General features: G+C 37.4%; 1 protein-coding gene across 1 annotated transcript in view; it reads right to left on the reverse strand.

The window, feature by feature from the left end:
• The window catches only part of LOC150086960 (KICSTOR complex protein SZT2-like), a 1,378,951-nt gene that overhangs the window by 215,579 nt on the left and 1,146,484 nt on the right, over nucleotides 1-16,888 (reverse strand). The window contains exon 55 of the mRNA XM_090372336.1: nucleotides 2,944-3,224. Coding sequence (XP_090228462.1) covers nucleotides 2,944-3,224 — 281 coding nt within the window. The remainder of the gene's footprint in view (nucleotides 1-2,943; nucleotides 3,225-16,888) is intronic.

Raw genomic sequence — 16,888 nt, forward strand, 5'->3', positions numbered from 1 at the left:
CAAATTTTTAGGAGTTGATAATGTCATAGTAGCTGAATATCAAAGTAACTCCAACATTTTGGAGAGTATTCAAAGTACCAGTGACAATATCGACAATGAGTTGGATGAAAATGAGGGCAGTGAGGACAATATTAAACCTTCCAAACATGAAATGTTGGTAGCATTTGAAACTTTGTGCTACAGCCTTTGGTGTGAAGAAAATGTGCCAGAAAATATAATTGAGGGTTTAAACAAATACAGTAAAATCCAGCGTACAACAAAAGATAACCAAATATTTTTAAAAAATAATTCTTAAAAGTGTAATAATATATATTGTATGCATCATGGAAGTAGTCATTTCTTAATATCTATATATTAATATGGAAGCTTTCTTGAGACTGTCACTGTGAACATTAAGCCTAACTGATCGGGCTGAAAGTGATCTCAAATTGAAGATATTTCTTCCTAGGTGTGCAGAAAGATGGTGAAATTTAAAAATTCTCAATAGTTTTATTTTACAGAAGGGGACAAGTTCTGTACTACAAAGGAGAATAGTTTAACATTCACTTCACAGATGGAGTCACAGGAAGATGTTAATTGTTAAACAGTTGTCCAAGTTGATAAGGAATTTTTTTTATGATTAATAATTTGCACTATTTAACTGATTAACAATTTGCACATTCACGCAATCGTATCCTTTGTTCCAAAAATTCTTTACAAATATAGGAAGATTGCCCCACAGACCAAGAGAGTAAAGATCTCTTAGTATGCCATGCCGCCAGGTGGTATCAAAAGTCTTCTCTATATCTATGGAAACCATTACTAGATGTCCATGCTTAATAAAGGCATTACGAATGGCAAATTCAGCCTTAACCATAAGGTTCAAGCATGACCTGTTTTGATGAAAGCCATACTGACTATTGCTCATTAACCATTCTGACTCAATGATCCAGACAAGTCTACAGTGGACAATTTTTTCTACGATTTTGCTGAGGCAGCTTGAGAGGGATATTGGTCTATAGCTATGGGGATTGGTTGGATCTTTTTCAGGTTTTAGGAACGCCAAAACAGTAGAATGATGCCAAGAAGCTGGATAAACATTTTCTAGAAAAATATGGTTGTAAAAGACCAGAAGGAGATGCAAAGCTTTGTCATCGAGATGTTGTAGCAAGACGTAATAAATTCCATCTGGTCTGGAAGTACCATTGTGGGATGTTCCAGTGGCTTGCAAGAGTTCTGAATATTGCAGAGGTTTGTTATACGGCAGAAGGAGGACAGTTTGAAAGTTAATAGAGTGCTGTTCTTCAGGGTTTTTAATTCTCCGGAATGATGGAGTATAAGCTGATGCTGCTGAGATTTCAGCAAATATGTTGCCCAAAGCATTTGCAATATCTAAAGGACTAGATAGATCTTGCCCATTACAGGACAGGATTGGAGAAGGTACAGTAGGAAACTTACTAGAAAGATGTCTAATTTTCTTGTTTAATCTTGTATTTTACTATTTTTTTCCCGGCTTTCCATTTTTCACGTCTTGGAATATGCAAGATGGTCACCCTTGCAATTTGGACAGGTCATTTTTGTAAATGTCACAATCACTTTGTGTGTGGCTTGAGGATCCACAGTTGGGGCAAACAGTAATTCCTCTAAATACAGTTTGAGAATGGCCATACATTTGGCATTTATAGCATCTTAAAGGGTTGGGAATGTATGGGCAAATGTGGCAAAATAAATAACCTGCTTTTACAGTGGAGGGTAAGTTGGGCGCATTGAAGGTAAGAATAATATTTCTGGTAGATGTCAGTTGATTATCTTTTTGCTTCAATTACATTCTATCCCTGCAGTTCTTGGATAATTTCTTCCTCAGTGACATTTAATAAATCCCAACTTGACATGACACCCTTAGATGAATTTAGGGTTGCATGAGGAGATATTTTAACAGGAATGCCAGCAAAGCTTATTAATTGTAATAGCTTCTCAGAATGTCTGGTTCATGGTTTCAATTAGTAAGTCTCCTGATTGCAGTCTCTTCACCATCTTGGGAGATCCTGCAATACCCTCAAGATGTTTCTATATCAACAAAGGGAGAAAAATTTACTCATAAGCTGATTACTAAGAGAGTGGAAGATTAAGAAAGATGGGCTGAGTTGCTCCATCCGATCAGTCTTCTGTCTTTTCGGATTGTTATTTTCCATGTCTACATGGTCAATATTTGTCGTGTTTGCTCCTTTTAGCCCTTGGCAAGAGGACTTATCTGCCAAGGTTTTCGGCCCCGCCACAGGAGGGCAGGAGCAGTGCCGCTAGAAGGCCAAGCGGTTGAACTGTTAGTTGGTTAGTGGAAATAGAAATATATGGATAAATAAAGAAAGGTGAGTTTCCTTTCTGAGTGCTAACTTGTGGCTTTTAAGTATAGAATGGTTTTAAAAATAAGACTGCTAAGAGAAACGTATGAACTTAGAAATAACTTTAGTCACTTTTGATGAGCACTCTATAGATTGCAGAAAAATCGTTTGACCTCGAATTCGCTTGGCACCTGGGACCTCCTCTTGTTCAAACTATGCACAAGGGAGCATAAATTCAAATTGAGGGGGGATGTGCAGAAATTTGCCTTCAGCCAGATGATGGTTGATCGTTCTCTAGAACATAATTGTAGAGAACAATCAGTGTAATAAAATGTCACAATGCTAACTTTTAATTGAAAAAAAAAGAAAGAAAAAAAAAAAGAAATTTAAAATAAAGAATACAAATACTAAAGCAGAAAAGCTTCTATAAATTTTTTCTTTTCCTCCCTATAGTATACATTAATGCAAATTTATAAGCACTTCAGAAAAAATGCTGTGCAAGGGACAAAAAAGATGTGTCAGTATAATGCCACTGACGGAACCAATTTCATTTCTATGGGAAACACTAAATCCTGTTTAACAACAAATCTGTATAAGTAGTATGAGTAAAGCACTAGAAGTTTACCTTTGTTTTCGTGGTGGTGATTTACTTTGAATAGCCACAAAACCCAATGTTTGCAAATACTGAATATACTCTTGCATATAATTAGAGCAAACTGCTGAATGCCATGCTTCTTCTGAAGCATTTCTTCTTGGTTTAGGAGAAACCTGTCCAGTTATTAAAGATGTTTGGAAACCACTTCCACTGGTTCTTCGAGACCGGGATCCTCCACCACTTGCAGATGAACTTGCACTAGCAGTTAGATCATTACTTTTCAGACTATTACCTGAACTATGTCGTGAACGCTGAAAAAGAAAATAAATATAATAAAAATAAAATAGTGTGGGACTTTATAATATTAGCAATATTATAAAGTCCAGTATTATATATGAAAATGAAAGAATTCTGCTAAAAACACAAAAATTAATCAAACTACTAAAATAGGTAAATTTCTGTTTTTTTTTTTTTTTTTTTTAAATAATACACTATTGTAAGTAGCAAGGGCTGAAACAGGGTCTGGCTGCCTACTAGGATAACAGCTTCTCCATGGGCAGGTCCATTCCAAATTCCATTGTTTGAGATGATAGTAATATTATGCAAGGAAAGATTTTCATTTACCTTTAGCCAAATGAAACCCTTCGTTGCAAGCAAAGGAACCTCCTGTAAAAGCATGAACTAGTCTGTTCATGCTTTTGCAGGAGGGCTGTGATGCAATTATTTCATTGGAATCCATAACAATTCCATTGGAGGAATTTAGACATTATTTTGACTTGGTGAATTCACTGGTTGCTTTCTGAACTTAGACATTATCAATGATTTTGATGAAGGTATATCAGGCTTAATGTTGAAGTGTGATGATTCAAAGGTTGGCAGGGTTGTTAATGGTAGTGTGCTACTGCAACAGGATCTAGAAAAGTTAGGCACATGGGCTGAAATGTGACAACTGAAGTTTAACATTGACAAATGCAAAGTACTGCATATGGGTAGAAGTAATCCCAGAGAAACGTATCGACTGTGTGGTACTACACTTCATCATCATCATCAGCCATTTTCAATCCACTGCAGGATGAAGGAACTTTCCAGTTCCCTCTCCAGCAACTTTCCAGTTCCTTCTATTTTGAGCACTGGCCATCCATTTACTACCCACAAACTCATGAATTTCATCCATTCATCTCCGCCTTTGTCTTCCAGATTTTCTTCTAGCCCCTCTTCAGTACCATTCTGTTATTTTCTTAATCCATCTGCCATCATGTCTTCGAGCTATGTGTCCTACCCAAGACCATTTCAGTTCTTTAGTTTTGATAAAAATGTCCTTTACTTGAGTTTGCTGCCTAATCCATGTGTTTCTCTTCTTATCTAACAGTCTGATTCCCAATATAATTCATTCCATTCTTTGCTATGTAGTTCTCAACTTCTCTTCCATTCTACTGGTGAGTGCTCAAGTTTCATTTCTATAAGTCATTGTGGGGAGTATCCATTGGTTCATTTTTTTGTGTTTCAGACAAACTGGGATATTGCTCTTCAATATGTGACTATATTTCCTGAATGCTATCCATCCAAAATTTATTCTTCTCTTGACTTCCAGCCATTTATCATTATTACAGCTAATAACTTGTCCCAGATAAGTACATGACTCCACCTTTTCAATTACTGCTCCTTCAATCATTATGTCCCTTTCTGTGGCATACTTGTTCATCATTACTTTTGTTTTAGCCATATTCATCTTTAGTCCAAAATCCTTACTAACTGTGCATAACTGATTAAGATTTTCCTCTAATTCTTTGGGATCGTGGCTTATGTCTACAATGCCATCTGCAAATCGTAAATTGTTTAGGTACTCTCCATTCACATTAACTCCTTTCTGTGACCAGTCTAATCTTCTGAAAGCTTCCTCAAGGGCAGCAGTAAAGAGTTTCGGAGATATTGTGTCTCCTTGTTGAACCCCTTTCTCGATTTTAAATTTGCTACTGTCTTTGTCTAGTCTAATAAAGGACGTAGCTTTCTCATATTTTTTCTTCAAAATCATAATTTATGGGGTATCTATGCCTTGTTTTTCCAGTGCCTGAAACATTGCCTTATGTTGCATGGAGTCAAATGCCTTTTCATAATCCACAAATGCCAGGCATAATGGTGTTTTATATTCATTTGCTTTCTCCATTAGCTGTGATATTACATGAAGGTGATCCATAGTTGAGAATCCTGTCCTAAAGCCAGCTTGCTCTTTCGGTTGTTTCTCATCAAGTATTCTTTCTAATCTGTTAGTAATGACCTTGTGAACAACTTGTAGATGTGAGATAACAAGCTAATTGGTCTATAATTTCCAATTTCTGATTTATCTCCTTTCTTATGCAGCAAAACTATGATTGCATTATTCCACTGCTTAGGCGTCACACCTTTTCTAATGCACTTTGTGAAGAGCCTTGCCAGTTTTTGTGTTATGTCTCTTCCTCCCAATTTTAACAACTCTATAGTACCCTTCATCTTCCCCGGGGCTTTCTGATTCTTCATTTTCTTCAACACCTGTTCTACCTCATCAGGAAGAATATCGGGTATGTCGTATGTGTTGCTAATTTGCGATCCACCTTCCCCACTGCTAGCATCATTCCCTCGCTCCTTGTATAATTCTCTATAGTAGTCTTCTGCTATTTGAATTATGCCTTCTCTGCTATTTATAAGTACACCATCGCTATTCTTCAGTTTCAGTATCATTTGTCTTTTTGTTTTTACTGCTCACGGCTGCTAATTTAAGTCCTTCATTTTCCCTTAATGCTCGTTCTACTTTTCTTGTGTTAAATCTTCTTATGTCCTCTCTGAGTCTCTTTCTAATGGCTTTGCATAACTCGGTATACTCAATTTTCTCCTTGTCAGTGTTTATATTCTCTTCATTTGTCGCCTTTGGTTCATCATAACAAGTGTTTCTTGACTAATTTTTTCTTCTTTGGATTTCTTTTTCCCTATAGGTTTCTTGAGCTTTATCACTTTCAGAAAGTTGTAATATTCCTTGTCGATATCTTGGTCCTGAGCAGTCTGCAGAAGCTCAAACTTGTTCTTAAGTTCCAGTACATACTGCTCTTTCTCGTCTTCTGTTATCTCAAAGACCTTCATATTATTTACTTGAGTCAGTTTTTTCCTTTCCTTTCTTACATCTATATCAAGTGTACATCTTACCATTCTGTGAGGTTCGAGCCTGTCACCACCAAATATTCAGAATGCGGAAAGGTCAGGGAATGACCACCGCATATCCCGGAGCAATATGGCCTTAGTTGCTAACGCTCCTAAAAAGCAAAAAACAAACAAACAAATAACCATTCTGTGATCACTTCCAACGTTTACCTTATTCAGTATGGTAACATCATTCACGGTATATCTTCTATTAGTGAGGATGAAATCGATTTCATTAGACGTTAATCCATTTGGACTCTTCCATGTCCACTTTCTGTTCACCCTTTTCTTGAAAAAAGTGTTCATTAATGATAATCCTTGAGATTCTGCAAATTCCATAAGTCTTTCACCTCTTTCATTTCTTTCACCAATTCCAAAATTTCCTATAGTTCCCCTTTCTGTGCTGTTATGTCTTTTTCCAACCTTAGCATTGAAGTCCCCCATAATAATATTGTAGTGGGTTTTCTATTCATCTAGAAAACTCAATTTCGGTGTACATTTCTTCAACCTCTTTATCATCATGGCTCGATGTTGGTGCATAAATCATTATAACCTTTAGCTTGTACCTCTAGCAATGATGGATGGTTTTGAGAAAAGAGCATAGGAAATCTTAACAAATGATTTCTCAGTCATGCTGCAATTATATTTGAAGCATTCTGTCATTTTTAAATGCAAAAGTAAAAATTCAGATTAAGAGGTAGAAATTTATGGTCGTTACTGAGAAATCCTTTTACTTTCTAGTTCGCTATACTGAATGTAAAATTACATTAGTTTATTGAGAAATTGGCCGGGATCAACCATATAGGACATTAAAAAGAGGTTCGTGATAAAGAGCTTTGACTGTAGTAATAATTTTTACACTCTCTTATTTCATTGACGTTTTTCTTTCTTCATGAAATTTTGCTCATATTATATGCCAATTATTGTTTCATTGTATTTATTTCTACTCTTTAGAAATTAATGGGGAAATCCATCAACAGTCAACTCTTAAACAGTCTCAAAACCTTCCATCTGATTAATGATCCCCAATATGGATTCTATTAGTGGGATTCAGTGGTGATATACTGGCTTATGTTACTCATGGAATTTCTAAGAATTTTGATTGTGTTTGACACAAAAATATTTTAAACAAGCTTTTAACTTACAACCTTTTGACTGTTTTTTTTTAAATTGGGTATTTGCCTTTCTCCCCAAATGCTCAATGCTAGCAGTGATGGATGGTTTTGGTCTTCTAACTTCTCCACTAATGATGGTGTTTTCTTCAAGGTTCTGTTTCCAACTCTTTTCTTCTTGTACCCTAATGACCTTCCACTGAGTGGAAATACTATCTACAGTTTTGCTAATATAGCGCACTACATTCAACCTTCCAGTTTGAGAAATCTTATCTTGTGCAAACAGTTTCAACTTCTTTAAAATTCATCACCAATTCCTTAAATTCCAGTCTTCGGGAAATTCTCCAATGGGTGGAGGTGAAGAAAACTTAGTAACTTCAATATTTTTAATACTCTGTCCTCTCTTATTTCTTGCAAAAAAATAGATCTACTGCTCCTATGCTCATCTTCAATGATGCCGAGACTTCTTGGACAAGATCACGTATCTTTATTGGGAATAACTTGACTTCTAATCTCTTTTGGAATAAGCATATAACAAATACTTCTTCCACTGCAATAATGGATTTTCTTTTTTTTTTTTTTTTTTTTTTTTGCACTCGGCATTACTTTTTTTCTAAATAACTACTTAATCTGTACAAAATTCAAATACGCCCTACCATAGAATATTGTTCCCACAACTGGGGTTGTGCTCCAAAAATTCTCTCAAGCTCCTTGACTCCATTCAAAAGAGGGCAGTCAGGTTGATTAATGACTCATCTCTTACCAAGTCTCACCTTTCTCTCTCTCACAGACTAATTTTTTGCTGCATGCCTTTTCAACAGATACCTTCATGGTCACTATTCTTCTGAATTGGAATCTGTAATTTCTCCACTTTCATCCAAACCAGTCTAAAAGCATGCTGCAAATAGTCAGCATCCATTCATCGTCCAACTTCAGGCTCACAGAAACAACTTTACCTCATCCTGATTTATCCCTTCTACCTTTGTTTTCAGGAACAACCTTCCTGCTCTCATGAATTTCCCAAAAATTTTAATATACAGAAATTTGAGTCTAGTGTCAAGAAATATCTTCTGCCTTCTGAGCCTTCAACCAATGCTTGGTACTAAGTACTATAGGTGCTAATTTCTTTTGTAATTAAGGTTTTCTTAAAAAAAAAATAAATAAATAATAATGTATGTGAGTTTTGAGCTTAACAGACTGATTTTCTGATCCTTTGCATCACACCAAGTACGTGCAAAGGCACCACAACAGGCCATTTGCAAGTTTCCAAATTCCTGATACTTAAAGCACCTTAAGGTTTTTGGTATATATGTACGCTATGCATGTACAGGGCAATTAAGGTATTCAGTTTTGATTGAATTAGATGCTGATGACTTGAAGGTACTGATGAGGTTTCTAGTGGGTACCAAATTCCCATCCCTAGTTATGAACATTAATTTTGGGGCTGTCGTTCTTTGCATTTTCAATTCAGTACAGCTTTCCTCCTTAGACATTTCAAGAAGATTCCATTTCAAGATTATGCCTTGGGAGGAGTTCACGGTCTTGTGAAGTGTTACTGTGGTTAGTATTCCCCAAATTTATGTGACCTTAGAGGAATTATTCTAAGCACCTTTATTACTAGTCTCAACAAGGATATTGATAGTCCTGATCATCATCCATCACAGAAGCAAGATCTTCCCCAGTGAGGAGAAACTGCGTGAAAGCTGGAAAGAATGAAATTAATATTAAAATTTCAGAAGATTATTTACTAAAAAAACTTTTGAGCCTACAAGCAACTAAGACTCCTGGAGTTGAAGACATATATATATATACCCAGTAATTTTAAGATGCAGCAAGAGAGTGCATTGAAGCACCATTAAGGTTAATTATAAGGGCATCACTGGACTCTGGGGGGACATTCCCTTCAGCTGGAGAGGTGTCTGTTTATTGCTGATGATAAAAGTTGGTCTAAGAGTGAAGTGGGTAACTACTGACAAGTTTATCTGACTTCAATGATCATTTAGATAGAAACAGAATTCCGAAAGTAACCCCACATGGTTCTGTAATGGAAAAATCATAGTTAACTAACCTGGTTAGTTTTGGGCGCCTCCGTAGCCAGGTGGGCAGAAGCAGCAGTGCGTAGCACACGCTTCTTGATTAGACCGGGGTTCGAGCCCGTGCCCACCAAATACGGAGGATGCGGAAAGGTCAGGGAATGACCACCGTATATCCCCGGAGCAATATGGCCTTAGTTGTTAATGCTCCTAAAAACCAAATAACAACAAACCTGGTTAGTTATTGTGACAGATTCATTTATGAGCTCAATGCAGTAAATAATTCTGATATTGTTTATTTGGATTTCAGCAAAGCATTTGACTCAGTCCTGCAAGAGAAGTTTTTGTACAAGCTGGAATATGTTGGAATCAGGGAAAATTCTTAAATGAATGTTTGCAGTGTTATAATTAATGGTTATTCTTTAGATTGGGTTAATGTAAAAAAGTGGGGTTCCCTAAGGATCAGTACTGAGACCATGTTGTATTCGATTTTCCTAAATGACATCAAAGAAGGGATAAGAGGCATAAAGTCAAGATTGGTAGGATCTTTAATGCTCGGAGCAGAGCCAAACAGAGCTTCTTCTTTAGGATGACTTAGCTAGACTTCAGCGATGGTCAGAAAAGTGTTTTAATTAAAAAAAATAAAAAATACAAGGTCTTATTAAAAGCCAAGAATCTCGTTACCTGTCGATACTGTCAGACATGAAGTTCTCTGAGCAGTGTCGACAGGTAATGAGATCCTTGGTGTCCTGTTGATGATTTATCACACATTTGCTTCTAGAGTTAGGGAGGTCATTATATGACTATAAGACTGCACTCGGAATATTATGTTCAAGTACAGAAATTATACCTACACAAAGAATTGAGCATTTTGAAAGGGTCCAAAGATGGGCAAGCCCATGGTGACCATGCGAAGAAAGACTATGTTTACAGAGTGGCAACTAGGCACCTTAGAGGGGACCTGACTGAGGTCTATTAGGTTCTGAGAGGGAATATTAAAATGAATGAAGCCAACATTTTCACTGTTATAAATGATTCTAGAACTAGGGGCCATAAAATTGAATTACAGGAGAATAGGTTTAGACTGCATTGCAGAAAGTATTTTTTTAAGCCAACAAGTTGTTGTGGTTCAGGCTGACAGCTTTGGGAAATTCAAAGATAAGCTGGAAAGATGTGTAAAAAGAGGGGGTCAAATACATATTTTATTATTTATCTATTATTATTTTTAACTAATTGATTAATTAATTTTTGGACAGTGCAGCAAATTCCTAGGGCTTCCTTGAACCACACAGATAATGCTAATACTAACATTATTACTAAGAACAAAGCTGTTTTACTAATTTTAAGAAACCTGCCAACTCTTCTCCATGAAGAAGTGTAAAATTGTTCTATAGATTTAATATTACAAGAATGTACCACAAGGTATTGTGTTTCATCTAATATGCCTTTGATACTGGTCCCTTTGCTGAGGTTACATTTTCTGTTTCACTGGTCGATTTTTCAGTTAGGGACTTTATGGGGTTGCAAAAGAAGGTTTTATATTATCAGAATTCGTGAGCAATTTTATGTGGTTTTTTAGAAACTCCCTGCCCACCACAGAGACCAGAAACATGCCCACTGCCCAGCAAGGAGTAAACGAGCATTGGACTGGCATGCAATGGTTACCCAGACACCATATCCACACCTCAGCAACGCTGAATTCTATCTCTCAGGCCATGATGGTAGGTCCGTGGCATCATCACAATTGACTCTTGTAGGCAAACTCACTATCTAATGGAATCAGAGCAAGCCATTCCATGACCTCCCATCTTGTTAAAGCAGGGACCGAAGTGGTGTATTGATGCTGGGCATCACAAGGTGTGTCACTAATGTGTGCTGACAAACCTGGACTAACTCGCATGGAGTCCCTATTCTACCTGAAATCGTCTATCTGTTGCACATACGCAAGTTTTCCCCTAGTGGCAATTTTTAGAACTAATTTTTTTTTTTTTTGCCCTTTACATTTCTACATTCATTAGATAGTATCCATTCCTAGCTTCATTTTACTACCATCAACTGTTTCCACCTGCATCCAGCTGAAGTAATGCATTTTAATTATAATCGCTCTGTATATAAACACATACATGCTCAGTTAATGTATGTTAACTGAACATTAAATCCCCATATAACCTCATGTAACTTGCAGGGATATATTCCTGGAGATTTGCAAATGTAATTTTTTAAAATGAAATATCAATAAATACAATTAATCCAGTTTAAAAAAACTCATTCAAAGAAAGCTGACAAGTTGATGTCTTTTCATCATAAAGATCTCTGACAACATTACTACTTCCTTTTGCACTGGTACTAGAATCCTGTATGCCTCCTATTGTCTCTTCCAGCTTCATCATGAATTAAATATTTGAGGTTCAGGCTCTTTGAACGGATACTAGAGATTCAATCTTCACTATTAGACCCCTCCTTCCCAAGGCTACAACGTAGGTCAGGAGCATGAGTACAGTGGCACATGCTCGTTGAATGGACCGGGGTTCAAGCCCATGAATACTAAATATGATAAATGTTTGCATTGACATTGGGCGAAGGAAAAACCAAAATAAAACCAAGAGTGTCAGGACTGGCCAGCCGGCTTGTAAAAATTACAAAATTACCCTGACCCCTAACTGGGACAAACAGCATGGATAATTTTTTTATTAGTCCCTTTCTTCAATATCCATTTGTGTCTGCAAATCCATCAAATTGTTGGTAGTTAGGACTTTTCTACAAGACCCTAGCAAATTAATAGGTACCCACTTCTAGTGTAACGTGTTCTGCCATGTCTAAAAATTCCTCTGTGGCATTTTCTGGAAATCTTTATAGGCATGGGCAGACGGCAGGCAAAGCTTTCTCCAACAACCCATCAGAGTGGTTTGCTTAAAATCTTTCCACGTTTTTTTTTCCCTTTTGTTAGTTGTTGGCACATCGGCTTCTGTGGCCATAATGCACCTCCCAAGGTTTTTGCACTACTCTGATCCAAGCCCGAGGCGGGATTCGAACTCGCAACCTTCGGGTTGCCAGGCAGGCAGTTTACCCACCCGGCTAGCTAGGTGATCGGCTTCCACCTTATAGTAATGTTTGTGCTATAAGGATGTTATAACCCCTTTCAAAACAGTGCAAGAGTTTGCTTGCTTCCTGTCAGTAATGGCAATAGTCTGAGCCATGATTCTTTTTAAATAATACTACTTAAATATGAAAGTGAACCCTTGATCCATAAATTTTCGTTTTCAGTCCACCAGTTTTTGTGCAACTTAGAGTGACATGGCCATTAAGTTTAGTTGCACGACAACAACGGAAATAAAAATAGAAACAATTAACATTAATTAATATAAACTAAATAGTTATTTGGACTATACATTGAATTGTCTTGCCATCGAAATAATTTGCTTCCATAAACCACTGCCATGCTGCACCTTCTTGATAAGATAGTATGTCATATTATTCATGATCATTTTATTGTATTTCTGGCATTAGCATTAGCATTAGTAGATGCATATGATGCAAGAAAGCAAGCTTATGCAGCATCAGACAAAAAACCCACTCCCATTTCACACCTCCGATCGTTCCAAATACTTATCCAGCTCAGCCTTAAATCTATTTAGGCTATTAACTTCCACAGCAAAGTATGGAAATTTGTTCCACCAACCAACTACCCGCTGGCTAAAGGCAAACTTCCATACATCTATCCTACATCTGTCTTTCCTAAATTTGAATTTATGCCCACTCAGGTGATTATTCTGAGCAAGAGGAAGAATCCCATCAGCACTGAGCATGCTCAAACAGTTCAAGGCTTTATAGAAATCAGATCACCTCGCAAGTGCCTAGTCTCCAGACACTAATTTGCAAAATTTAAGCCTTTCTTCATAATAGCGTAATAGGGGCTTAGAGGGGAACAGGTATCCTGTGTGTTATCAGACACTCAGCCTAAAACACTGATGGATCCACTATCTCTCTATTACAGAAGATTTAGGAGAAGTCCGGTTGGCCTGCCTCCCTAAAATCCCATGCACACCTTCTCGATGGTAAGCCCTGTTACGTCACTTAGGTGGCAACGAACGTGTAGAGTGGTTCTCTTCAAGACGCCTGGTCAGCGTGAAGAGGAAAAGACCAAACCCTCCAGCAATGAGAGCACAACAATACAAATGGCCCTCAGTCCCCAGCAGCTTTCACTCTCCCTCTTACGGCAGCGAGAGGATCAGAGTGGAAGCAGAGGGTGCTAAGAATCTCTGGGTACGACCAGGCTGCCATGCACGGAAATTGAACTTGGCCTGTTATAACGTACAATCACTCATCCGGTAAAGACAGGATATTAGAGCTGGAAAAGGAATTAGAAAATGTGAATTGGAATATCATCGGTTTGGCTGAAACAAGAAGAAGAAATGAATCACTTATAAGTTTATCAAGTGGAAATCTGCTGTACACCAATGGAAACAGTGAAAGGAGTGAAGGTGGAGTTGGGTTTCTGGTCCATAAAGATTTTAAAAACAACATTTTGGAATTCAAAAGTACATCACCAAGGATGTCAAGACTAATATTCAAGATTTCTAAGAGGTACAAGCTAAAGATTATAATGATTTATGCACCAACATCGAGCCATGATGATGAAGAGGTTGAAGAAATGTACACTGAAATTGAGAGTCTTCTAGATGAGCAGAAAACCCACTACACTATTATTATGGGGGACTTCAATGCTAAGGTTGGAAAAAGGCAAAACAGCACAGAAAGAGGAACTATAGGAAATTTTGGAATGGGTGAAAGAAATAAAAGAGGTGAAAGACTTGTGGAATTTGCAGAATCTCAAGGACTGTCAGTAATGAACACATTTTTCAAGAAAAGGGTGAACAGAAAGTGGACATGGAAGAGTCCAAATGGATTAACAACTAATGAAATCGACTTCATCCTCACTAACAGAAGATATATTGTGAATGATGTTACCATCCTGAATAAGGTAAATGTTGGAAGTGATCACAGAATGGAAAGATGTACACTTGATATAGATGTAGGAAAGGAAAGGAAAAAACTGACTCGAGTAAATAATACAAAGGTCTTTGAAATAACAGAGCAGGAGAAAAAGCAGTATGTACTGGAACTTAAGAACAAGTTTGAGCTTCTGCAGACTGCTCAGGACCAAGATATCGACGAGGAATATTACAACTTTCTGAAAGTGATAAAGCCCAAGAAACCTATAGGGAAACAGAAATCCAAAGAAGAAAAAATTAGTCAAGAAACACTTGTCATGATGAACTGAAGACGACAAGGAACACTGACAAGGAGAAAATTGAGTATACTGAATTATGCAAAGCCAATAGAAAGAGACTCAGAGAGGACATAAGAAGATTTAACACAAGAAAAGTAGAACAAGCATTAAGGGAAAACAAAGGATTTAAATCAGCAGCCATGAGCAGTAATACAGAAAGACAAATGACACTGAAACTGAAGAATAGCGATGGTGTACTTATAAACAGCAGAGAAGGCATAATTCAAATAGCAGAAGACTACTATAGAGAATTATACAAGGAGCGAGGGAATGATACCAGCAGTGGGGAAGATGGATTGCAAAGTAGCAACACATACGACATACCCGATATTCTTCCTGATGAGGTAGAACATGCATTGAAGAAAATGAAGAATCGGAAAGCCCCGGGGGAAGATGAAGTTACTGTAGAGTTGTTAAAATTGGGAGGAAGAGACATAACACAAAAACTGGCAAGGCTCTTCACAAAGTGCATTAGAAAAGGTGTGATGCCTGAGCAGTGGAATAATGCAATCATAGTTTTGCTGCATAAGAAAGGAGATAAATCAGAAATTGGAAATTATAGACCAATTAGCTTGTTATCCCATATCTATAAGTTGTTCACAAGGGTCATTACTAACAGATTAGAAAGAATACTTGATGAGAATCAACCGAAAGAGCAAACTGGCTTTAGGACAGGATTCTCAACTATGGATCACCTTCACGTAATATCACAGCTAATGGAGAAAGCAAATGAATATAAAACACCATTATGCCTGGCATTTGTGGATTATGAAAATGCATTTGACTCCATACAGCATAAGGCAATGTTTCGGGCACTGGAAAGACAAGGCATAGATACTCCATATATTATGATTTTGAAGAAATATATGAGAGTGCTACATCCTTTATTAGACTAGACAAAGACAGTAGCAAATTTAAAATCGAGAAAGGAGTTCGACAAGGAGACACAATATCTCCGAAGCTATTTACTGCTGCCCTTGAGGAAGCTTTCAGAAGATTAGACTGGTCGGAGAAAGGAGTCAATGTGAACGGAGAGTACCTAAACCATTTACGATTTGCAGATGACATTGTGGTCATAAGCCATGATCCCAAAGAATTAGAGGAAAATCTTAATCAGTTATGCACAGTTAGTAAGGATTTTGGACTAAAGATGAATATGGCTAAAACAAAAGTAATGATGAACAAGTATGCCACGGAAAGGGAAATAATGATTGAAGGAGCAGTAATTGAAAAGGTGGAGTCATATACTTATCTGGGACAAGTTATTAGCTGTAATAATGATAAATGGCTGGAAGTCAAAAGAAGAATAAATTTTGGATGGATAGCATTCAGGAAATATAGTCACATACTGAAGAGCAATATCCCAGTTTGTCCGAAACGTAAAATAATGAACCAGTGTATACTCCCCATCATGACTTATGGAAGTGAAACTTGGGCACTCACCAAAAGAATGGAAGAGAAACTAAGAACTACACAGCGAAGAATGGAATGAATTATATTGGAAATCAGACTGTTAGATAAGAAGAGAAACACATGGATTAGGCAGCAAACTCAAGTAAAGGACATTCTTATCAAAACTAAAGAACTAAAATGGTCTTGGGCAGGACACCTAGCCCGAAGACATGGTGAGAGATGGACTAAGAAAATAACTGAATGCCCAAGAGGAGCTAGAAGAAAACCCGGAAGACAAAGGCGGAGATGGATAGATGATATTCATGAGTTTTTGAGTAGTAAATGGATGGCCAGTGCTCAAAACAGAAGGAGCTGGAAAGTTGCTGGAGAGGCCTTCATCCTGCAGTGGATTGAAAATGGCTGATGATGATGTTCCATTCAGTAACCTTGTTGCCCTTAACTGTATTTGTTCCAACAGCTCTACATCCTTCTATAAAATGAGGCCTCCAGACCTGTATACAGTACTCAAGGTGTGGCCTAACCATTGCTTTATACAAGGGGATAATCACCTCCTTATTCCTGCTAGAAAAATTCCTGCATATCATTGACAAGACACTATGAGCTACACTTGCAAACTGTCTGTACTGCTCAGAAAACTTCATATCTGCCTGTACAATTACCCCCATGTCCTTTTCATTCTCAACCAATGTCAATGTAGTACCACAGAGTTGATACATCACTCTGGGGTTAATGCTTCCCACATGTAGTACTTTACATTTGTCACCTCTCAGCCCATCTGCTCAACTTTTCTAGATCCTGTTGCAACAGCATACTGTCATTAGTGTCCTTAACAACCTAGCAGAATTACTTAAGAAGTACAGGTCACTGTTGAAAAAAAGCCATGAATTAGGGTTCAATTTGAAAGTGTCTGCAATTCTGCCCAGACACGATAGGAGGGAGTATATGATGAGAGCCTTGTC

This window comes from Mastigoproctus giganteus, chromosome 4 (genome assembly GCF_048544385.1).
Source record: "Mastigoproctus giganteus isolate SK-2022 chromosome 4, ASM4854438v1, whole genome shotgun sequence".
NCBI classification, from domain to species: Eukaryota; Metazoa; Arthropoda; class Arachnida; order Uropygi; family Thelyphonidae; genus Mastigoproctus; species Mastigoproctus giganteus.